The 26,600-nt window shown below is 39.5% G+C and overlaps 1 protein-coding gene across 1 annotated transcript in view; it reads left to right on the forward strand.

Moving 5' to 3' along the window:
• Positions 1–519: 519 nt before the first annotated feature.
• LOC137284329 (arf-GAP with dual PH domain-containing protein 1-like) overlaps positions 520–26,600 on the forward strand; it is a 28,380-nt gene continuing 2,299 nt past the window's right edge. The window contains exons 1-8 of the mRNA XM_067816098.1: positions 520–631; positions 9,558–9,688; positions 10,371–10,462; positions 10,755–10,959; positions 15,822–15,968; positions 16,564–16,647; positions 20,031–20,162; positions 26,368–26,596. Coding sequence (XP_067672199.1) covers positions 550–631; positions 9,558–9,688; positions 10,371–10,462; positions 10,755–10,959; positions 15,822–15,968; positions 16,564–16,647; positions 20,031–20,162; positions 26,368–26,596 — 1,102 coding nt within the window. The 5' untranslated portion in view covers positions 520–549. The remainder of the gene's footprint in view (positions 632–9,557; positions 9,689–10,370; positions 10,463–10,754; positions 10,960–15,821; positions 15,969–16,563; positions 16,648–20,030; positions 20,163–26,367; positions 26,597–26,600) is intronic.

Here is a 26,600-nt window from a genome sequence, read left to right on the forward strand (position 1 = left end):
ACGGATAGCTAGCCGGTTTCTGTACTCTAGTGCAGATGACGGATCCGTATTCCATAACCAAACTCCTTAACCTACCTGTACTAATTTATACGACCTGTCCCTAAAGTATCGTACATGACTGATCACCGATACATACGTCACCGTTACATGGTGCATGTGTTTATCGGAGGTGATAAACACCACAGGAAGGAAAAGCATCATAAATTCGCATCTTTCATATGAATCAGCTGAGTGGGAACTGTGCATTCCTCACCCAGAAATACCTCGTCTATCTATCTGCAGATTGTGTCTTGTTTTAGTTGCCATAAAATGATATCAGTCATTATGATGACATGAATTACTTATACCAGAATATTACAATACCCACGAAACCAGTTCGTTGGTGCCAGACTACCAACACCACACTGTAGTGAAACTCACCAAACCGTGTCAAGTAGGCCTATGTGTACTTCCTTTTTCCTAATAAGGAAATGAGTGACGTAGTAGGGTTCCCCGTTCTATTTTAAGACAGTCACAGTTGACAGGGAAGTGAATCATAATCTACACAAGATGGCGGATAAACATAGACAGGCGCTGGGTCAGATTATCCGAGAGCCTGGTAATGGTGCTTGTGCAGATTGTGGAACAGAACGTAAGACATGATGTATACTTTGTGTTTAGTCTGTGATTGTAGCAGGTGCGTGATTGTGGTTGTCAAGCGCCATATTGACGCCCCGGATCGTACAACATGGGGAGCATGATGCGGAAGAACAAGTCTACTCTAGGTTTGACACAACACAGCGATGAACAGTATAATCGATTATTCTAGTTTTCCGGGGCTTTGTAAAAAATGAGTTAAGATCTGACATTAGGGGTGTTTTTGTTGTAGTCTATGCCGTCGGTTGACATTTGTACAATCATGAGGCAATGACATAATGTCTGTTGGCCAATGAAATATGTGATGTGTTTGAGTGAAGCGTGATACAGTTATGATTTGGTATCTTTGTCATCAAACTGTTATCATTTTGTACAATGAAGACAAGAGGTGAATATGAGCATCTGGTACACTATCACAAAACTGTGTATAACGTGCACTGATATGAAAATTCTAGTTGTGTGATGAGATAAATTTGTCTCTGTACTATAGTGTACTTAAGTGTAGGCAAAAAAGTCACTAGCTCCAGAAATTTCCAAGCACTCCCAAATCTAAGACACAGCAAACATGTAAGCAAAACAATTAAATTGGGAAACTGATTTGAATATTAGTCAACTGTGTTAGATATTTCTAGAGACATATATGACAGGTCTAAGAAATTGTAATTATATCTACACTATGTACTCCAGACGCAAATCACCAAATGATCTTCATGGCCTTCCAAGCTTGAAATATTTATCAGGTGATTTTAAGCAGAATGAATAAAATAAGCATTCAGCTACCATTGTTTTTTCCCAGTCACTGACTGACATCAGTCATTCTTAAAGAGAAGTGGACATGATGGCCCCAAGTTTGTTTAAAATATACAATTAAACATTGATAAATGTGTTATTAGTTTGTGCTTATAATCATACCTACCTACCCTAAATTTTAAAGAGCTGTAATCGGAACCAACATGTGCAACCAATCAACATGTCTCTTTCATTTAAGAAGTGACCATCCAATCATTTAGTATGATTTACTATGTTGTACGAGGAACGGAGTGAAGCTGAGGTACCTGAGAGATGCCTCATTACTGGGATTATAGCTTGTAAATAGTATCCATGAGTAGGTGGTGTCAAACCCATCACTAAGACTCCCATGCCATGTACTGGTATTGCTGCTATTCAGTGTTTAGTGTGTCTGGTCCAGTGTTGATATTTTAACAGGCCATTGTACTTATTGCATTTTAATGATGAAAAACAGTTGGAAACTCCCAGTGTGAGTGACCATCACCCAACAGGGACACAAATGATGATATAACAGTCTTAGCTCACTTAAAGGTCACATGCAACCAAAAAATCAAACATAATTAAAACACATTTATCACTTATTCATGACATATAATATACATTGCTGCTTTTAAAAAACAAATAAACAAAATTATAAGCGTACAATCGCGGTTCAAAGGTGCAATATTTTGTACTTGGGTTTACTTCCCCCGAAACGAAGCCCTCGAGAGACCGAACCCAGTCATAGCGGGTGGCTATGCATCCAAGTGTAACGACGGCTTCCGATTGGCTGATTCATTTGCTGATATGCTGAGGGTTCATTGCGTGTACAGAAAGATGATCTGTTTGATGGGCATTTTAGAAGTATAGCCAGGCACAAGAAAGTAAGATTCTTTATGGATAACAACTTCTTTTTGTGTACATGATGCGTCGTTTCAGTATGGATTCATATACGGTTGTCAAGCAAAATCATATACACGAAAAGAAGTCGTTATCCATGAAGAATGTATATAGAGATGTTGGTTTTGGAAAATACATGCTCTCTGAATTTGCGCTCGATCCAATAAAAAATCATGTCAGTAGAGATGGTAAACTACTGCGTGGCTGGAATCTGTCATTCGTCCAAGTACAAAGCAGGACTTGAAACTGACAAGAGTTTGCACCAGTTTCCGTCAGATCCAGTCATCCGAAAAAGTGAATGTAGTTTGTTTGCAACCCACAGATATAAAAACATGTCATGTGTATCACACGTGCCTAATTACATAATGTGGCAGACACGGGACTCGGGTGCACGCGTCATGAATCAACTTATTTTCTTTATGTCGTATAGTCTGATAGGTGTTAAGTTCAAATTGCACGTGGTCAATGATTGAAGCTGTGTATTGCATGTTGTCTTTAGCAGACAGGCAGACAGACATATAGGTGTCAATAAACCAGACATTGAGCTTTCTCTGTGACAGAGACTGCTTACCACAATCAACAAGTTGTTTTACGTAACGAGTAGATTAATTACTTGTTTGTGTACACAACCAAGATTAGACTACTGCTCACGACCTCAGACGCTGGGCATGCATACTGTTTCATGCTCCGCGAAACTATTCACTGCGCATGCGTTATGGACGCAGCGCAGCACAGCCGTTGAAACCAGTTTTCCCCCCAGCGCTGGGGGGAATTTAGTGAAACGTTTGAACTCCGATTTCGCAGGCTTTTTTTTCATCGCGTCTTTTTTTCAACTTTATAGGTTGAATTGGCACTTTTTATGATTTGTTTCGGTAAGTGCATACCGAAAGGTACCAGAATCTGCAAAGTTGTGTTTTACGTTGCATGTGACCTTTAAGTTATGTGCCCATATGTGTTGGGCATGTTAACAGTTGTCAAGCTGGCCAACTGACAATCAGTCTCTTAAACAATTATGCCTATGGAGGAAACGTCCAGCTATGATGTGTGAAAGCAAAGCTCACAGAATTATCCACCATGGCAGGAAGTTTGGAAATATTACCTATCCCCATTGTCCAGCCATTTCTGCTTGTATCCTGTGACATGTAGCATGTATGTGGTGGTGTTGAAACTAACATAAGTAGAGCCCTTGCAAGTCTAGAATAAGTGTGAGATCTGGATTTCTACAGTTTCTCAATATGAAGACATTTATCAGTATTCATTATGGATGTGATATAGTTACCAGTTTTTTCTGTCATTTCAAAGACTAGATGTTAGTCTTTTGTTAAGAAGAACACTTGATGATGTTTTTGACACATGTCAATTTTTAATCCCATTTCCTCTGACCTTTACTGTCTTTCTAGTATTACTGCATTTTCCAAATTACAATCCTATTATGATTGTGTTGTAATTTGTCTCAGTGTAATTATGGGGCCTAATGGGATTGTATTATCTTTAACTATTTTGAATTTTGAACATGATTCATTTTCAACTGCTACATAATTTATGCTGATGTCTATCTGAAATAGCTTTCGGGGCAATACACAGTGTGTGTGCAACATTTGAAATGAATAGGTGAAACCCCCCTGAATACTTGCCTTGTGATCTTGCGAAATTAACAGTGTGAATACAAAGGGGAGCAATCAAAATAGCAGGTTTTTTGGAAGGGGTGCCGTGGAAACCAAACTTAACTGGAACATGTTGAATATAGATGGTTCAAACAGAATTGGAATAGGTTGTTGGTTGCATTGAAAGTTTCATCAATTCACAGTTTTTGATTTTGGAGAAAATGACAAAACGAGGACAAATGATCAAAGTGTCAGAGACAGCAGACCAACGCTTTTGCTTATTTATCTTTTGTGCCAGTTACCTCTCTGCTTGCAGAAAGGGTCATTGCTTGACTGTGGAGACAAGGGCATGTACCTAAACAAGGCCTTTCTTGTGAGGGACAACTTGCTACATACCTGACCTTCTGACCTCAGCTTACTTCTGACATGAATGTTTGCAATGGAAAGACCTTTGTACGTTTTTCATGGTCTTAATAAATGGGCATGTCCTTCTATGATATTACTTGACCAATAATGGCTAAAGCAATTGTATCACATATTATGCTTATGGTCAACTGTATGCATACTTACACTGCCAGCTGACATGTCAGCTTACTGTAGGGGCAACACTGGACCAATAGCCTATTTGAGTGCTGAAATTCAACATACAGGGCTGCAACTCTTATCTGTACCAGGATCTGCTGATCATGGTTTCTGATCAGTTAATTGCTCTGATTATCATGATGATTTGATCCTATTTGTGTTCACAGACTTCAGCAAGATGACATTTCTCTGATTTGCATCTTGTTTACCGTTTCTTCCCACCCCATGAAGTCAACCTGGAAAGGTAGTGCTGACATAATGTTCACATCACTCTATCACTCAATGCTTCATTGAACACACTGTTGAAACAATCAGCCTATCCCAAATGGATAGATTGATGCCAATCAGTCACTGGACTGTCAGGTCTGGACTCAACCTTGCACAGACCTTTTGTTGAATTGCAGCCTGGATGTCCTTTGTTAAGTTTGCTGAATAGTTTCTAAAATATCTTTAAAAACAATAAAATTATATAAAAAGGAAGATATTCACAGACTGCTGTGTTATAATATAGCTGGAATATTGCTGCATGTGGCTAACAACAACAATCTAAAAACATTGTTAGCAATGATGACAGCATCATCTGTCAAGACTACATGCAGGAGTAACTAGTTCTGTAAGACAGATTGTACTTGCTGGCAGTAGTAGGAATACCATTACAATGATTGCCACACAATCAAGACTTGATAAATGCTTGATTAATATGTTATAATCAATAGTAACTGCATAGCTGTGCACCCATATGTATGTTTGTGTACTGTGATAGTTATCAAGTTATGGTTTGGCTCTTCCCTGGTGGCAGTAGTGAACAAATCACCATGACACTGACTACGGTTATTCCAGCAATGGCAGGGAGTGCACATGTCTTCCAGAATAAAGTACGATTCAGGTCTCGAGTGGTGATATTACTGATTGTTTTTGGCTTTGTTCTGATACATTTTTCATTCTGTAGCAAATGTACCTGTGAAGCTCAGGGTCAGAATCGGTCTTCAGCAACCCATGCTTGTTGTAAATTAAATAGGATCCAGTGTTCAAAATTAAGTTTTTTATGAAGTAGCAAGAACTTGCTACCTGGTTTAAAAAAATAGGCAAAATCTTGTACGAGGGTTGGCTGAAAAGTTCTCAGCCTGAGTGGTGTTTCCCCACCAGGTAGAGACAGGTGTTTGCCACCAATGAGGACAATCATTTAGTGAATCATAGACACAAGAACTACAAACGTACTAATAGTTTTATCTCAACTACAGCTCTTTTGGTAAACCTACCCTCTGAAATCATCAGAAATGGACAAAACTGAATACAGGGCCATCATCAAGTACTTGCAAAAGAAAGGGATGTCCCCAACACAGATACATGCTGACATGGTCTCCACTCTAGGGGATGATGCTCCTTCATTTTCCACAGTAAAGAAGTGGGCTGCAGAATTTAAGCATGGCAGACAAAGCCTTGATGATGACCCACGCTCAGGAAGGCCTTCAACAGCAACCACTCCAGAAAACATCACGCGAGTGCTTGATATGTTGATGGATGATCGACGATTGACTACTCGACATATTGCTAGTGTAGTGGGCATCTCTCATGAGAGGGTTGAGCATATTATCACCAATGAATTAGGAATGACTAAAGTTTCTGCAAGATGGGTGCCAAAGCTCTTGACAGCAGAACAGAAACGTGTCAGGTTCCAGACGTCCCTTGACAATTTGCATCGTTTTGAAGCAGATCCCGATGATTTTGTGGCACGATTTGTAACCATGGATGAGACCTGGATACATCACTTTCAACCAGAAACAAAACTACAGTCAAAACAGTGGAAGCATCCTGATTCACCAGCTCCGAAGAAAGCCAAGTCTGTTCCTTCAGCTGGAAAGGTGATGGCATCAGTCTTTTGGGATTCCAGGGGTATTCTGCTCATTGATTATCTTGAAAAAGGTCAAACTATCAACGGCAGATACTATGCTGATCTACTGAACCAGTTGCGAGAAGCAATCAAAGCCAAACGATGAGGGATGATCGCTAAAGGTGTCCTCTTCCACCAAGACAATGCGCCTGTTCACAAATCGGTGGTGGCCATGTCAACAATCCGCGATTGTGGCTTTGAACTCATTGACCATCCTCCTTATTCACCTGATTTGGCTCCTTCTGACTTCCACCTGTTCCCCAAAATGAAAAAGGAACTCGCCGGTTGCCATTTTGCAAGTAATGATGACGTCATTTCCGCTGTGACTGATTTTTTTAGGGTAGCTGAACAAGATTTCTTCCTGACCGGGATTCGGGCCTTGCAGCATCGCTGGCAAAAGTGTGTGAACTTGGAAGGGACTATGTAGAAAAATGAATTACAAACGTGGACTTTGTAACTTTTTTTCACAGTGAGGCTTAGAACTTTTCAGCCAACCCTCATATATTCTACCGAAATATTTGGAAATACAATATTCTGACTGATTTTGAATTACAATAACAACAGGTGATTTCATGACTGCAGGAGTTAATGTTAATAGAAGGTAATTTCTACCTCAATCATATCATCAAGAACAGAAAATATAATTAGAGAGTGTGACAATCTGTAGGGACATCAACATCATCAGAGACCTTGTAATGCCTTGTGCTGAGTATTTCCAAACTGCATTCAGAGAAATCATGTTCTGTGACCAAAGCATAAAGATCACATGTACTCTAAGGAGTACAAATACAAAAATCATTTATTGACATCATTTTAAATTAAACCCTGTCATTAAAACTACTCATTTCAACATTTAATTACCTTAAATGACCTTTTTGACAACACTGCACAATTCTCTCCTGCAAACAAAATTTCAACCAACCTGCAGTCGTGACAGTTGTTTTGAAAAATGAAAGCTCAGTGTTTTCACAATCTGTTGCCATTTAATCTTGTCACCTGCTTTTCACAGATGCTTCTGTCAAAATTGCTTGTTGTCATGATGGTTATGCATGCGATGTCATGCAAAATCATTTTGGTCATGATTCAAAAGAATATTAGGCTAGAAGTAGGAAGTAGTTTTGATTTTTGCATGACATTGCTTATGACACACTATTTCACTCTTGAAAGCAAGGTGGTTGTCTGTATGATACTTCTAACAATGTTATTGTCACTTCAAACACAACCTCGCTTCGGAGGAAGAAATCTTTACATTACAAGTTGTGTCATCAGTAAAATTATGAGGGTTTGCCATCTTAATTTCACTTTATTGGATTTATGTTTTTGCTTAAAGTAAAACTCATCGCTATGTTTTTCCAATGGAAACAGACTGTAGATAGAGCAGTTCTTGCCAATTTCTTTGGCCATCCAGAATCCTTAGTTGTTGATTCCCCAAACTGAAATGATTCTTTCACCATGTTTTGCAAATTTCTAAATACATTTCATTTATATCTGAAGACCAAAGAAATGTGTACACTGCTTGTGCTAGTGAACTTCAGTTGCGAGTACATTCTAACTACAGGCACATTAGGAATAAAAATATTTATGTTTGTTTCACATTTCAGTGAGTGAGAATGCTTTTACATGGCTCTCAGCTATACTAAGATGTTTTTTCTGGATAATTACACATAGATTTAGCTGGTAGACAGGTCATTCCTTTGTCTATAGTCTAGAGAATTTTGATGATTGATTCAGAAAAGGAAAGATGTTTAAACATGCTCATGAAAACCATCAACAAGATTGGGATTTTCTTTTCTTTTCTGATGAATGTTCTGTCAGACTTTTTCCGAACTGTGTGAAGTTTTTAGCTAAAGATACCATTAAATTTATGTACCAATGCCCAAAACTTAGCCCAAAATTTCATATGTGGGGTGGGATATCATCACATTGAGTGAAGCCATTGTGTATTTGGATTGGAAATTTGACAAAGGAACGATATGTTGACATCTTACATGGCTACCACCTTCCAATGGTATGATAACGTCCACAAACACTGTTGGCTACAAACAGTAGTGGTTGATCAAATGAAAATGTACCAGTTTTAGATTGGCGAAGCTACAGTCCAGATCTTAACCATATTTAAAATGTATGGGGACTAATTAAGGACAGAATAAACCAAAAAGGACTTAGAAATATTTAAGATATGAAGAAAGAAGTGGTCGAATATTGGGATAATTTGTTATCACTCAATTTTCTACAAACTTTGATCAGCAGTATACCTTTACTGGCATTGTACCTTGGTGCATATAATCGTGTATTGCAGGGCAAGGAACTCGCACAATACTGGAAATACACTGAGAATGGAAGAGAATCATATCTCATATTAATTTCATACATATTTATTTAAGTAGAACTGTAGTTTGTATGCATTTATTAGATATTTGGTGAAACAACTTTCTCAATAATTTCTGGGAAGACAGTATACTCTTGGCATGTAATGTCAGGGGCATACTTGACCTCTCAAGTACATTATGTCCCTCTCTGTATCATATGACCTTGTTTTCCTGAAACACTTACTTGTGTACTCGTAAAATACACCAGGAGTGAGTATACTATGTTACTTTGGTATGTTTATAGTCTTATGCTTGAACAGAAATATACACAAGTCTTATAACTTAGTCAAAAAATAAATGAGCATGTATCAACAGACTCTGAGTAGGTATATGCAATGATACTGACACATTGGGTTGTTGGATAATGTTGAAAGTGTTGAAAAATCCTTAGAAGTATGAGACAGTTTATGTTAGACATTTAATGAAAATCAGAGAGATGAAAATCCTTCACTTTGTCAGTAGACTTGGTGAATAAAGAGTTTGTAGTGTTGAAATGTGTAGTAAAGTGACATCTTATTGAGTTATCTCCCTTACCTATGTGTCCGTTTGGAATATGTGATTAAGCGTTGTTTTGTTGACAGTTAGACCATTAATTTAAAGTATTTTCTTCCTTCTATGTTTAATTTTGTTTGTGCTCTTAGTTATATGGCTAATATTGAGTTGTTAGGGAAGATAAGATTATGGTAGTTTATTGTCTTAAGTGTAGAATAAGTATGTGGCTTATTTGTTTTTTATCAATTCGTTGAGCAGAATGAAACAATTTATGGAAGAAGTTTTACTCATAATGGTGATTTCTTCTTGTTGCAGATCCGACATGGGCTTCTTCGACAATTGGGATCTTCCTGTGCCAGGAGTGTGCTGGTATGCACCGTGCACTCAACAGCGTCAGTCGAGTCAAGTCTGTCACCCTTGACAACTGGGACTCTGACCAAGTAGAGGTGTCTATTTCCCCATTTAGTCAACACTGAAATACTTTGCACTCATCACATTGTATACACAGCCTGCAGTAAAGTAGGGAAGATAGATTTCCTCTTTCATGTCTGTCATTGTTACAGTCTTTATGTATTGCTTTCTACACATACCAGTGGTATTGTAGTTTCCTTCCATGTCAGTCATTCATGTGGATAGTTGAACTTACTTCATTTAAACTGGCGGTGAAATGATCTTACTCTATAACATCTAGAAAGCTCATTGCTCCCACAGTGATTGGTAGAAATATACTCTTGCATTTATTTGAAGAAGATGGTGCCACTGTCCAAATCACCCATAGCCGCCCTTTGACAACTGTAAGTCTGCATTGAGATATGTGTGTATGATCGCTATAGCACAAATATAGCTTCGTACATGACACCCCAGGGAATTAATACATACTTCAAGTTTGTACACTTTAGCACTAAGATCACTTTGCATCCAGCATCCAGATAATGAAGACGTATTGAAAGTTAATAGCTATATAAAAAAGCTGTTTGTAAATAACTGAAGGAACTGAAAGATACTATAGCACCTGCTACAAACTTGACAATATTATATGAGCTACTTTTGAGAAGCACTTACAAGTATTATGATTATGAAGTCAGATGGTGTTAAGCCTTCTTAAGACAGTGTTTGGTGTTTCTTCAGCTGATGCAGGGGATCGGCAACAACAGGGCGAAGGAAAGGTATGAACTGCATGTTCCACCATTCTACAGACGGCCACAGAAGGAGAGTGTGGAGTAAGTAGCAATTAAGTAGTTGATATTAAGATAAATGTTCACCCAGTAGTGACTGAAATAGTGATGTGACATTGTAATGACTGACCAGTTGAAATACTGTAGAATGGGATATGGGACCTTGATGATCTTGATTTTTACTTCATTCTGTTTTGTATTTATGCGTTTGGGTTTGATTATTGTCAGCATATTTAGAGTACTTACATTTTATGGGAGATTGGGAGTTACAAAAATATAACTTACCAAAGGATTCATTGTTTTGATATCTGTACTTCTGATGGTGTCTGACTTTCAGAGTGTTGAGGAAGGAATGGATATTCGCCAAATATCAGCGTCTGGAATTCACTGATGCAGACAAGCAGGAATCATACAATTGTGCAAAGAAAGAAGGACATTTATTAAAACTTGGTCGTGATAGAAAACTCTTCCAACAAAGGAAATTTGTTCTTTCAAGGCCAGAAAACAAACTCCAGTATTTTGTGATAGAAGAATCAAGCAAAGTGAGTTTCTTTATCTCCACCATTTTGTTCTGCCCTAACTTGAGCCATTTCTGAAAGTTAATATTGAATTTGCACGCAACAATTAGAATAGTGTTGTATAGCTGGCACTTACCTCTCTTGCTACAACACTGAGAACGATGTAAACTCTTCTCCCTAGCCCCCTCTTGTCCAATTGCCCAAGCACTCCTTGCTACCCTCTTTATAAGTTAGCTTCCCAATTGTCATGAAAAGCATGCAACAGGCAGCATGCCTCAGTATTTAACCCAGTGACCACCTTTGAATCATGGTTCTCCTTCTTGTTGCACCCCAGTGTGGATGTGGCTTACTTTACTCATTGATTTCTTCAATAACATTTACATCATGGGGAAGACAGACCAGGATAAGAAGAGTGTCGATTGTATGGGACAATGTAAATGGGACATTTGATGTGAGAAATGCAAGCATCTTACCTCTGAGGCTTTTGGGGATTACACCAGGGTCTGTGCTCGACGTGTTGCTAATACATCCAGGTATGCGGCATCATTAGACGGACCCAGTCCCACCAAGCAAGCCACCAAGAAAGTCGGTCACAGTCTCCTCACTCCAATAAAGGAAATTTTATGAGAGTGTCCTCTGAGTTGTTCTTATCAGAAGGTCTGGAGAATCTGCTTGTTGCTCAGAATTCCAGTCTGAGTCCTTTGTTTTTTATGCCATCCTTTGTGTTATTTGTGGAGCGTTCAGCCACTCCCTAGCTATTTCCCAGCAGCGGGACCTTAGGATTCCGCTCTCTGTGCATTGCTCCCAAAAAGGGATTCTCAGGAGCCTGGGCTAACAGCCTCCACAGATATAAAGGAGCTTGTTTCATCCCCTGACAGTCAGGATCGCTTCCATTGTAGATGTTCTGGATCTCATTGTTCATCTAGCTGCAAAAGGAATCATGTTTGCTCGCCAAAATGATTGCAAGTGCGAGAAGTGTATCAATCACTTATTATGATTGGGATCTGTTCACTGGAAAGACAGGTCTAGTTCACCTTCCAGATGCCTCTCTCCAAATTGTTTCATCTTGTCATTATCATGGGACTTTCAGCTCAGTACATTCTGCACATCAAGGTAGATCTACACAGTCAACTGTCGTTCTGGCCAAGGATGACCCATCTCATTATGAGACACCCCTTCCTCGTTCTTGTTTTCATTCTCGCCAACAGGTTTCCATAAATGTGCGTTTATGTTCCATTCCAGACTCTTTGCATAGGAGATCTATTACAGGTCTCATCATGCCATGACTTCAGAAAGGGCACATGCCTCCTCACGTCACTCCACATGGAGTTTACCAGAATCATGGACCCCAGTACTGGATATGACACCTTCCCCAGATCTGGCTGTGATGTTGAGCGCTGTCACTGCCTCAGGGAATCAGACATAGTCAGCTCATTCTGCTGTGTTCCTACCCACAGATCATCTGTTACAGCGTCCAATCTTGGTCATCAAATTGAACCTACATTTCCAGCTTATTAGGAAATTTCACCCCTAGATTGGGGAATGGATTTTGTTGAGGATTTTCAAGTGCTGGCATGGATAATGGAGAAACTCCAGATAACTTTGTCAAGAAATGCAGAGAACTTTCTTCTTTGTGCACATTCTTTCTCCATCACACAACAGGATTTGGCATCTATTACACTTCCCCACAACCTTGCATTGCTCATATAGCCATGTTGTAAAATCATGCCTACAAAATCCTAAGAGGGTTAAGGATGAGCTGTCTTCACCTAGGTTCTCCTTATTGGCATCTCACACCCATAGTTTCCAGTCTTTGGCCACAGCTCGTTCAGTTGATGCAGATGTCCAAATCAAGGATAGAGAATTGTCTCACATTGACACAGCTGCTTGACCATGGGGTTGGGAATGGGGTCCCCAAGCAGTGACTCATCGAATGTCATCTGGAACGTTAAGCATACTGGGTCAATAGCATTGGTGAGCCTTCTTCAGATGGCGTTTCGGTTCTTTTATGTAATTGACTCCCTCAAAATTGATGCTTGAGCCAGACAATTTCGCAGAGTCAAATGCGCTGTTTCACTCCAATTGTGTCTCCCACTGAGTGGCAGATCTTTCGGGAAATGATCTTTCCATTATCATTATAATATATCAAGGCCTCAACTTGGTTCAGCCATCAGATCCCGAAATATGTCTCTCTGATACCCAATCAATTCGCTTGGGACCTCAATGCCCTGTCGATCTCATGGGAGGATCTCAGTGCTTATGCCATCCTCCCTCCAATTTTTCTACCCAGAGTAATCTGGGCAGCTAGGAGTTGGTTTGTAGATCTGGCACATCTACCAAATCCAGTTTCAATTCCTCATTGAGACAACCTATTATTACACTCTCACTTGGATCAGCACCACAGAGCACCTTCTCTACACATTTGGCGCATTTGCAGAAATCCTTAATAGCAAAATGATATTGCAAATCCAGACCTATTATATCTCCAATTTCTCCTCACCCCTCGGTCTCCGCTGGGACTTCGTAGTGAAGAATCAGATGCCTGGGCAACCTGATCATATTTCTACTATCCTGCTGTTGCCCATGATCCTCGGGCCTCACTATACTGACGACCTGAAGTTGTGCCCTGTTAGGGCTTTGTGCATATTCCTTGCTGCTTTTAAGGTTTGCTGCCATGTCTACAAGTGTCTCTTCTTCCCGTTATCCTCAACATCCAGGGTAGAAGTGTCTGACACCACCTTTTTCTTCTGCATGATGGCCACCATCTGACAGACTTATGCCTTTGCTGGATTACCACCTCCAACAGCATCCAATCCACATGAGATACGAATGTTAGCTTCTACAAATGCTCTGCTCAGTAAATGATCATTCCATGCCATTATGGATGGGTGTTTTTGGGGGTCGTCTCAAAACAGGGTCTGGACAGATTTTTGTGAAAAGGCTTTAATTTACAGGGACCTGTAAGTTTTTCAGAGGTTGTGTCCAAGCACACATTGCTCAGGAGTAGCAGTCTCTCTGGAAGATGTGCTTAGCATAGGAGTTAGGCTAGTCATAACCGTCCTCTCTTGGGCATCTATATCTATGGTTGTTTCAAGTCTACACAGTTCCTGCTGTTAGCTGGACATAGGGCATCTGCAGCCCGCCATCTGACCTTGTGGTAAGTGCAATCCTTGAGATAATTTAAGTTTAAAAATTTTATCTATGTCTATATACTTATCCTACCTCATGTGATGGATTCCTGCCCAATGTCCCTTCTATGCAGATTATTTAAGAATAAGATTTACCAGTGGCTCAAAGGTGGTCTCATGGTTAGAAAGGGGCATGCAAATTATGTGCCATCATCCAAGCACTGGTTTATTAGTACAGCCTTTAAATGTGCAGGGTGTGAAAGAAGGAGGTGCATTTAGTATATTTTAACTGGTGCAACTGTTGGTGTGCTTATACCCAGTTCCACTGTTGGTATGCTTGTGTCCAGTTCTGTTGTCGGTATGCTTGTACATATTTCCGCTGTTGGTATCCTTGTGCCCAGTTCTGCTGTCGGTATGCTTGTACATATTTCCGCTGTTGGTATGCTTGTGTCCAGTTCTGTTGTCGGTATGCTTGTACATATTTCCGCTGTTGGTATCCTTGTGCCCAGTTCTGCTGTCGGTATGCTTGTACATATTTCCGCTGTTGGTATGCTTGTGTCCAGTTCTGCTGTCGGTATGCTTGTACATATTTCCGCTGTTGGTATCCTTGTGCCCAGTTCTGCTGTCGGTATGCTTGTACATATTTCCGCTGTTGGTATGCTTGTGTCCAGTTCTGCTGTCGGTATGCTTGTACATATTTCCGCTGTTGGTATCCTTGTGCCGAAGTTCTGCTGTCGGTATGCTTGTATCCGGTTCTGCTCTTGGTATGCTTGTGTCCTGTTCTGCTCTTTGTATACTTTTTTCCAGTTCCACTGTTGGTGTGCTTGTGCCCAGTTCTGCTGTAGGTGTGCTTGTACACAGTTCTGCTGTTGGTATGCTTGTGTCTAGTTCCGCTGTTGGTATGCTTGTATCCGGTTCTGCTCTTGGTACGCTTGTATCCTGTTCTGCTCTTTGTATACTTTTATCCATTTCCGCTGTTGGTATACTTGTGTCCAGTTCTGCTGATGGTTTGCTTGCACCCAGTTCTGCTGTTTGTATGGTTAGCAAGCAGTGCACTTCTGCAGATAACTGTTAACACAAATCTGTTTTAAGGTAATCACTTTTCCACCGTTGAAGATTTTGATCTTGTTTGAGATAGTGCTTGCAACATGCCACAGTCTCACAACTGCACTAAGTTTGGTTTGTGCAAGTGGATATTCGCCTGAGGCATGACCATTGCAGAGTTAATTGTAAGTCATATAGCTTTGTACAAGTCTGTCCTTGTTGGTGTACAAGCAGTATCTAATCTTCATTTGACAATGACTCAACTGATAAAGATAATCACCACAAATGAAAAGTCATCTTTCACAACCTAACCAGTAATTAATTATAAATAATTGTTTCATTCAGAACAGTCTGCAGTATGTAGTGTTGTGTGTCCTAACATGTTGAGAATATGTTTGGTATACCTTTTTTGTGTGATGTTTAAAATGTCAATTCAACATTCCAAATCTCATGGAACTCCAGGAACTGGATGAAATGGTGCCTAAATTGTGGAATTAAAGGTTTTACCTCTCTAAATCTTGTGACACAATTTGTGAGGTGGTGATGTTTCAAAGACCTAGTCCTATTATTATCACTTCCTGTTCACTGTTTACCCAATATATCACTCAGAGAACATATAGACACTTGTCTCCAGCCAAGAATCAGTGGTCGCAAGATTGTGCAGGAACAGCTTGTCATCCTGAAACAAGTTCTGAAGTAATGGTATTGTTTCAGGCACCTCGCCCTAAGGCAGAGATAGACTTGGATGAGGTGAATGCAGTGTTTGTACCTGACAAGATAGGTCACCCCTATGGCATGCAGATTACCTTCTACAAGAATGGCTCCACCAGAAGCTTGTTTGTACATTCAGAAAGCTCAAAAGTATGTCTACTTTATTTATTGCTGGTTAACATTATAAGGAGGAAAAAATACTGTATATTCTGTGGTCGGACAGAATTCTTTACATCCCTTTCGTTGTGCTGTAAGGCTGAAAGTAATCAAACAGCCTTTTTCATTTAAAATTGAATCTTTTAAGTTTTTGCTCATTGGAAAACCATGCTACCTTTTCGAGAATGAAAGACAACATGGAGATCCATGATTCATTCATTATGACAACTCATAAGCGTATTACTCAGTGAAAGGATGAGATTCATTGTCATATATTGTAGTCATTTATGAGATATATTTTTACTCTGAGTCACCCATCCTACTAAACATGGTGAGGGACAGTGGGATATGCTGAAGACCCGGGTTCAGTTCCCCACATGGGCACAGTATAAGTGAAGCCCATTTCTGTTGTCTCACACTGTTATGTAGCTGGAATAGTGCAAAAAGCGGCGAAAAACTACACTCACTCACTCCAAACATGGTGAATGTGTCAGGGTTTTCAAGACACATTATCACAAATAGTTCCACAAGGTAGCCCATGATTACCAGGTATGTTAAGCATTGTTGACACTGAGCAATGTGTTGGCAGGACATTGTTGACTGGTATCATGCTATCCGTGCTGCCAAGCTGGAACGCAGGAGGATAGCATTCCCAGACAGAGACCTTGAGACAGTAAGTACAGCCACACTTGGCTTTCCATGCCATTGATTAATAAATGTGTGTCAACTGGAACATTCACAGGGAGGAAAGTGAAGATGTAAGTAAGAGTGTAAAAGAAGGTGGATTTCAGATATAATAAGGAAATGTTTATTTAATATTTGAAGATGAGGAAGTATTTGATCCCAGCTCATTTTCTGTGTTTATGTAGATTACAACAGTAGAAACACATGGTAACAAATCAGCGTTTTCAAGTTAGTTTTGCCTGTTGTATTTATTGTCCCCTGCCACAACGCATTTCTTTTACAGTAGATTGAGAGGGAATGAAACAATTACTTGAACTTGAACTTGTTATTATATAGGTCACAGGACATGGCCCCTGACGAAGTTGATTGTTTTATAGGGTTCATAACTTTAATTTTTTCTTATGTTACTTACTGTGAAGAAATTATTGTTGTCAAACACCTTAATTGTAATTGACAGGAACTGGGCAGGTGACATGCTGATGTAATGGTACATGTATTCATTTTAGAATAAGACCATATATGTATTTGTATTAATGTATGTAATTCAACAATTTAGATAATATTCTTTCATTAAAAATACAGTAAATATGAATGTCAACTGTTGTAAATAAATTGAATTTGAAGAGATTTTATTTAAAGCATGCACACCTGTGTAGAAGTCAGCATCCATCACAAACTTACTCATATCTTCACCCAGTGTTTGCTAAACTGCAAAATGACCAAGAATTTATCACAGAACAATCATCAGAATCTGTATCTTCTTCCTGGCATGGGGTATCTGTGGGTTCATCAGTTGGGTCAATGAAGAATGACTTCCAGGGCATCTGTTGAACTGAAAAAAAGGAAATCCTTCATGTTTAAGAAAAAATAATATGGAGTGTTCTGAAACTTGTTAAAATTATGCAACAGTTGGTTGCCAATGCTTGTTCAGACAAGATCTATTTACTTACTCAAAATGGGAATATTTGTAATTAAGAATAGTTAACTCTGTATCTTTGTTTACATAAGAAAGGAAGCAATATAAATTCTTGATTTTGCAATTGCTTTGATGTTGTAAATTACTGCAGAAAGCGGATAGTACAAATATCAATAAAATAAATAATTACCTACAAATAATTACAAATTATTAACTTTTTATCCACAATTTTTTTCAATAAAATGGTTTCTTTGGTTTCCACCCTTAGTTAAAAGAGACATTAATTGTGAATATATTACTTCCATTATTACTTACCTGCAATTGTCAAGATTTGTTGAACTCTCTTTTTCTGGGCATCTACAAAACAAATGATACTTTTATGATATAGATGATGTAATGATATTAATATAATGTTGAATAATGACTCCATTGATCATTTTCATTATTGCTTAAAGACAGGTTGTTGGTACTGTCTAAATCAAGGTAGTATAAATCATAATTCAACTTCACTAGGAAGAATAATGACAAAAACAGAAAAAAAATATATTAATTGTAAATAAGGGCCTTTTCTACAAGAATGATCATGAACGAAAATAGAAATATGTACTGGTACATTTATATTCAAGTGAATAAGAAAGTAAGATGGATGCCAGTTTCTTTATTACATATGATGCCACATTTCGGTATGGACCCTTATGCCGTTGTCAAGTAAGACTGCTTCACAAAGTAATCAGTTAATTGAATGAAACTTTTGTAGAATGATTTAAATATATATTTGGGTTATGTTACCAAATGATATGAATGTTATGTCGTCTGCTACATGGTACATGTAATTGAAACGTTCAGTATGTGATTCAAATATAGGTTTGCCTAAAAAATCATATAATATATAATACCGATTGTAGCCTTGTGAATTTGGTACCAAAAGAGGAATGTTCACATATTTATTTTAAAATTTCTAGTAGTAAACTGTTCTTGTGAAGGCATGCAAAGAGCAAGTGTTGTGGAGTAAATATTTCAGAAAAAATTCATATTTTGTCACATTGCAGGAGTCAAGATAAGGAATTGTGCAACTGCCACAGACTTAAAATGCCTCTGAACAAATCTTTGTCTTATCTGCTTTCATTACACCCCAATAACTAGGGATTTCTATTGAGAATTAGTATCCATTATTGAAAATCAAAATCAGGACATGACAGCATTCATCAAATACTTAGACAAATATATGCTTTAGCACCCCAAATGAACCTCAAATGCAGATTTTCAAATATAATATATATAAATGAGAATAAATGAAAAAAATTCAATGTTACCTTTTTAATCAAAATATTCAAATCCATGACTAATGTAAACACATGTTTCTGCAAGCTTCCAGATAGGCTGCGCAGTACAAGTTGTAGCACTGACGGTTTTGCTCACTGGCTCCCTCTATTATATGGTCTCTGGGATGATCATGTGGTACTTTCCTACACAGCTGTATCTAGGTACTTCATTTCAATGAACTAGTGAGTTTGCAGGGCATGAATTAATGGTATCAGAAAATGAATGAAAGTGCAGACTTCCTAAATTAATCCAAGTAGCCCTACCTTTGAAACTGAATTTCCTTTAATGAGCAGGCACTTTGACTGGAGACTGAATGAAGGCAACATTTTTTTTCAAACTCCTCATTTATTGTGTTAGAAAAACCTGTAAATTCCAAGTTATTTAAATCAGATAGGTCAGGTCAGATGAGCCAACAAAGATTGATTTAGTCAAGTGTTATGTACATAGTCACCGCAATCTTTTAAAATGTTATTGAACAAGATTTGATGTAACATGCACCCAGTTGCTCCCAATTAAACATCCCTCATCCCTTAAGTATATGACAGTTGAAACATAGTCCAGCCTCAAGTCTGCTGTTGAAGACTTTAGTAGTATAAACAATGGGGATTCTGGACCACTTCAAGCAAATAAGTATATAGTATCAATAACGTAGATCTAGACGTTACACACTTTCACATAATAATTAGTGTTGTAGAGACGTAAATAAAGCTCACAGGTATTGAGTTTGCTCACAGATGCTTATTCCATTGACAAGGAACAGTTAGTCAAACACAAGTGTGATATGTAGACACAGTGTTACTTACTTTTTATGATTTCATTTTTATATGACAATCTTGAGGAATGTACTTTGAAACAGAATGTCTACTGATACTGTGTCGAATACATGCTAAGTCATTTGTAAACATGGATTCATATATTCATCTCAGATTTGCATCGATTAGCATACATTAAGGCTTTGGGTAATATAGAAAATGTATCCAGTTATCATTCCCAGACAAATGGCAAGTCAGTAATTTATGTCATATCCATGAACATAGCATTTGCCATGGCCATCTTTTCACTGTAAGTGGCATTTCATGTCTAGATATTTAGTGTTTGCGTGTGGTTACTGACAGTCTGTCTCTTCATCCCAGTTAGCAGAGGACTTGACACGTGACTTCATGTTAGAGGGATGGCTGAACAAGATGGGGCCACGCAATGAACCTTTCAAGAGGCGATGGTTCACCCTTGACAAGCGCAAGCTCATGTATTATGAAGACCCATTGGTAGGCACTTGTAGTTTGTTTTCATTTTCCTCGCCAAACTGTTGTTATCATGAGTACAAATTCATGAAACTAATCCCATACCATCATGAATCCATGGAAACTAATCCCATACCATCATGAATCCATGGAAACTAATCCCATACCATCATGAATCCATGGAAACTAATCCCATACCATCATGAATCCATGGAAACTAATCCCATACCATCATGAATCCATGGAAACTAATCCCATACCATCATGAATCCATGTATGTATAAGCCTCCTGTACACATGGATACATTCAGATAAAGCCTCATAGGTGAATATGTCTGTAAGTTGACAAGATAAATTCTTTTCCACTGAGATGGTCCTGAGGGTACATATATGCATTTACTGCAGTTGAACATGTCATGTGACATTTTTATCAATGTTTTTAATGAAATATTGAACAATGAATTAACATTCATGCATAGCAAACCATAAGAGCACCATCATTCCTTCTGCTGTCACACATTGTGTTTGTTCTTTAGAATGCTGTTTTTACGTTGCAGTTACAGTCAGGCCGCGTTAGTCCGGACCCTGACAATCCGATTCCCGCGATATCCGAACAATAGCTAGCTGTAACCAATCTTGTTTACTATGTAAACTCATTACCTATTGATTCAGTAATCCGGTGCTTCACTCGCCGTATCCGAATGTTAATCAGCGGTAACAGATTAGCTAATTACACATAGTTTTGCTTCATTAATCCGGCGGTACATCAAAAAGGTTCGGATAATCCCTTCACACCATGAGCCCCATTCAGTGGTAATTGTTAAGTGACACTTGCGAGTTGAAGATGTCGTTAGTTTGTGATTTTGATCAATTAGTAGGTCTCACGTTTTGTTAGTTGGAGTAATACATGTCATGCTTACTTTCTGTATAAAACACTGATCGTGTCAAAATGAGATCAGCTGAAGCTTGTCAGTCATAATGGCAAGTCCCGCCCCTAGGCGTAAAAGATGTGAAATTACTGCCACACACAAAAAAGAAAAAACCCTAAAGCCAATTTTGATCTTATGTGTAAACATTTTGGAAAGAATTGGGACATTCTATTGACAAGAGCACAATTTCGGACATCGGATATGTTTTGTGATTGGCTATGATCATTTGACAGACAGATGCAATCACGTGGTTGACATGTGATCTTACTTCGTGACAATGCTGCCAGTCACAAGTGTGCCAATGTCAAACTGACCAACGTGAAAGTTAATTTCTTGCCCCCAAACACCACATCGCACATTCAGCCAATGGATGCTGGCATCATGAGAACTTTCAAGGTCCACTACAAGAAATATCTCGTCAAGCATTTCATCCAGTGTGCCGACCGGCCACAGACGCTTAATCTCCGTGAAGTACTGAGAAAACTGCCTGGTCTGAAGTAAAAAGCTCCATCATTCAGAACTATTACCGTCATGTAGATTTCTTTCACAAGTGAGTTTTGTTACGTGTATGTATAATCTATCCAGACATGATTGTATGCATTGATTGGTTATTATATGAATATTCAAGTTATTATGTCTACAAACTGTAATAAAGTCTTTTGAAACTTGTATACATTCGTATGTTTTTGTATTGCCATGTCGAAGGGAAGTAACCCTACTGTAGTTGTGTTCATAAAAGTTTGTTTTCACTATCCGAACGTTTTTGATGAAAAACAGAAGTGTCCGGATTAACGCGGCCTGACTGTAGTTATTTCTCATTTAAGTGACTCCTGTATTCAAATTTTATGCTTGCTTTCCCATGGTTTAAGCACATGTTAGTATTCCATGGTGGGAGGTTTTGTGTGCTATGTGCTATGTGAAATATTGCTTTAAAACAATTATTTCATGTTGTGTTGTTGCATTCATGTATTTTCAATGTTCATACATGTTATTGCTGTTTCTGTTGTGTTTGGCCATTAGCTATATGCATTGCGCGTTAGGTTTGAGGCTTTTATGGCTGGAGTTGCTGTGGGCAAAATTTGCCACCACAGGACAAACACAAAATGTGTATATACTGTTTAGAGAAACCTGTGCACAATCAAGACGTGCAAACTCTGCCTAGGCTCTCTCTCTCCCCCCCCCCATTATGAGGACTCTGTGAAGTTTCTCATCATTTGTGAGTCAATTGGAGAACTCCAACAGGAGTTGGCTGTGGTCAGGGGACAGAGAGTTTGGAGGTCAGATCGCCAGGCTCTGCTAGACCTGTCAGTCTTCAGGTACCTGTCGATCCATTGCTGCTAACGGGTCTGGTCCAGTCCACCTTCACAGATGCAGCTCTGCTTCTAGGATGTAGTGCGCTGGCTCTCATCTGCAACTTTCCTCAACTCGTGAAGTGTTACCAGTTGGGCGATGAGTCCCTCTTCCAGGTTGAGGTAGGTGGTAGATGAATGTGTATTCACTTCAGTTGACCTGTGGTGAATCTTGACTGCATGAGGTTCAGCTCCAGCTGCCGAACAAGGGTGTTCCACCTTTTGCTCAGTCACAGGAAGTTTACCGAACCTACAAGGAGGTATATCAGAATGCTGTGCAGCAGATCAGGATGGCAGTCCTTGGGGTGTATCTCTCCTCAATACAGAGGTCAGCCCTAAAGGCGGAGGGAGGCACAGGTGATGAATCACCTCATGTTGTCTTACTTTGTCAGCTCACCGAAGTGTGACTCGTTACGGTCGGCTACATCGATGGTGATATGAGCAATTATAAAGATGCGCACGCTGCGATTGTCAACCTTACGTTACTCGGTGGCGACCCAGCAAACATTGCTGGCTGGCCCTTCTGTTTCAGCTGGGTGCGACACTGTTTTAGGTGCCAAGCAGTTTATACAGAAGGCTGCTGCTGCAGCTACTTCTTTTAAGGACTTGAAGAGCTGTTAGAAGAACAACAGGTTTCTCAATCCCATTAAGAGCACTTCTTCCAGGGCACAGCCTACGTGCGAGTCTGCAAGCTGGCTTTGGCCACTGGGCAGGGGAAGGAGGAGGAGTGTCCTACACAGAACCTACAGAAGGCTTAGGCGAGTCTATGGGTTCACACTGAGGATCTGAAGAAGTGTCTCACAGTTCCCGGGTGGTTGTCTCCACACCTTCCTTGGTGGACCAATATCGGGAATCTCTCCATACAGATCCCTTTGAACATCCCGATGCCAGTTCTTACAGTTCAAACAGATGTATCCCTCTCGGGCTAGGGGTTGTTCTGTTCAGGGCAGAACCTTGCCGGTTTTACCTTGCCAATTGAAAACTTAAATCTTAGAATTTTTTTCAACGTATAAAAAATGTTGTTTAAAGGTCACATGCAACCAAAAAATCGAACACAATTAAAACACAATTATCACTTATTCATGACATATAACATACATTGCTGCATGTGAAAAATAAACAAAATTATAAGTGTACAATCACGATTCAAAAGTGCAATATTTTGTACTTTGGTTTATTTTTTCTCGAAATGAAACAAAACGGTCCGGAGACTGAACCCAGTCATAGCGGGTGGGTGTGCACTCAAATGTAACGATGGCTTCCGATAGGCTGGTTCATTTGCTGATACGCTGAGGGCTCATTGTGTGTACAGAAAGGTGATCTGTTTGGTGAGCGTTTTAGAAGTATGGCAAGTCACAAGAAAGTAAGATTCTTTATGGATAACACACTCTTTTATTGTACTTGATGTGTCATTTCAGTATGGATTCATACACCATTTTCAAACAAAATCATATACACTAGAAGTTGTCATCCATAAGGAATGTATATAGAGATGTTGGGTTTTGTAAATACATGTTCTCTAAATTTGTGTTTGATCCAATCAAAAATCATCTCAGTAGAGATGGTTAACTACTGCGTGCCTGGAAACTCTCATTCATCCAAGTACAAAGCAGAACTTGATGCTGACAAGAGTTTGCACCTGTTTCCGTCAGATCCAGTCATCCGAGATAAATGGATGTACTATGTTTGCAACCCACAGATATTAAAACAAGTCGTGTACAAGCATCACACCTGCCTAATTACATAGCGTGTCAGAAACAGGACTTGGGTGCAAGAGTCATAAATCAATTTATTTTGTTTATGGCATATAAGTTCAAATCGTATGTGGTCAATGATTGAAGTTATGTATTCAGTGAATCGTTTGAACTCTGATTTTGCGAGCTTTTTTCATTGCGTTTTTATAACCAACTTTATAGGTTGAATTGTCATATTTGATGATTTGTTTCGGTAAGTGCATACCGACAGGTATCAGAATCTGAAAAGTTGTGTTTTATGTTGCATGTGACCTTTGACAAAAAAATCATAGGTTCAAATTGTTATTATTAGTTTGTATTAGAAGGGGGTAAATTTTCAGATGGCAAGCTAAAATTATGAGGATTCGCAATCTTAATTTCACTGTATTTGATTTCCCTATTGGGTTAAAATGAAATCCATATGTACATTTTCACCGCAAACAGACTATAGACAACTGCATGGCCATGACGTAGATCCTGAAGCAAGGTGGCACAGTGTCTGCAGAGCTTCTTCGGGAAACATGGAAATTTCTGCCCATTGTCAGGCAATTTCTGTCAATCGCCAGGGGCAAGAGAAGGTGTGAAGAGACAAGATCCTGGCTCTGCACAAGTGGATGCTCGATCGGCAAATATTCAGAGTTATCTCCCAGTTGTTTGGATTGTTCCAGGTGGATCTGTTTGTGTCAGGCAGGATGAATCAGATACCTGTGTTCTGCTCTTGAACACCATACCAGAGGGCCCTGGCTTCATACGCCTTCCTGCTGTATTGGACAGGCAAAGTACTGTGGGCATTCCCGCCACTACCTCTCATTCCCTGGGTCCACCCAGCTAGCATGGCTACTTGTGCTTCTGACACTGCATTGGCCATCGCAGAGCTGGTTTCCAGTTTGTCTCAGGTTCCTGGCTCAGCCTCCATTTTATTACCCTTAAGACTGCACATTTTCGAGTTTAGTAGTTTCTGCAGTCCAGGTTTAAAGGAAGGTATGGCGACTTCAACCATTCGTGGCTACTCCACCGTTATTTCCACCTTTCAGACCCCTTTTGATGGTGCTCTTTCGCGGCAGCTTCTTTTAATGCAGTGCTTCTTAGCTTTCATGCTTCGGCTTCGACCTGCTAACCTTGGGATTTGTCAATTTTGCTAGATTGGCTGTCCGGTCCTACTTTCTGATGTATATTGGCTATTTCCATTCAGCTGTTAATCTTGGCCTTTTTTCTTGGGGCTGTGACATCTTTGAGAATAGCTGGTGATTATATGCCACGCAGACCCGGCACTTACTGTGTTTCATCCAGCTTGCATCAGTTTTTGCCTCCCGGATAGTTGCCAGATGAAGATTGATCACACTTTCCATGTGACAGCTCCTATCGAACTTCCTACTCTTACCCAGCTGAAACATAGGGGACCACTGCAATGTACTCACTGAATGTCTGCAAGACCATAAAGGTCGATATCAAACAAACACAAGAGATCCGTACAAGAACCCAGCTGTTCTGCTCTTACAGTGGCGGGAAGGCTGGAGCTCCTGCCAGCAAACAGACATGTTTTTGCCGGCTTTTGTTGGTCATTTGTGCTGCTTATTAGGCTAAGGGAAAGCCTCCCCTTGAAGGGTTGAAGGCTCACTTGGTCATGAAAGTGGCTTTTGCAGAGATGGCTTAGCACTTTCATATATCACTATCAGCTCGATATGTTCCTGTGATGAAGTGCACTTTCTCCGATCTGTTCTCTCCGATGGACTGTATCCAGGAACCCTGACTGAGTGAATCTTGGTTATTTGGGATTTTTTTATGCTGAGATCAATTATTGTGTAAACTGGCACATCCACTGTTTAATTCAATTTCAATTTCTCTGGAGAGATATTCAGTTGTGAGTTGTGGTTTCCCAGTTATGGTGCTCTACAGAGATTTCACTGTGTGGGTGGGGTTTTCTTTGCACACTATGTCATGTGTTTTATTGCTGTTGAGGTCAGTCAGCAGTTATGATACGGTCTGGTTGACCATGCATGCATGACATGGGGATAACGCCATGTGTTGGAGGTCTGTATAATAGATGGAAAAAAGCTTTATTTATATTTATTGTACATTATTTTATTAAAACATTAGTACAACTGTGAAATGACATTTTCAACCTCAGAAAATGCATATATGTACCTCAAGGACTACTCTCTTCAAAGAATTGGAAACCTCATAAGCTTTACCTATATTTCCTTCACTCCTGTTGCAGAATGCTTTTCCTAAAGGGGAGATTTTCATTGGTCATCGTGACGCCGGGTACCATGTGACGACAGGGGCTACAGAAGACAAGCCAACAGGGGGCAGTCCATTCTGCTTCACACTACACACGCCAGACAGGAAGTTTGTGTTGAAGGCAGAGACTAAAGAAGAGATGGACAAGTGGGTAGACACACTTGACAAAGTGATTGACATGCCCCTGACCCCCCAGGACAGTAAACGTAA

The sequence above is a fragment of the Haliotis asinina genome, chromosome 5, assembly GCF_037392515.1.
Source record: "Haliotis asinina isolate JCU_RB_2024 chromosome 5, JCU_Hal_asi_v2, whole genome shotgun sequence".
NCBI lineage: Eukaryota > Metazoa > Mollusca > Gastropoda > Lepetellida > Haliotidae > Haliotis > Haliotis asinina.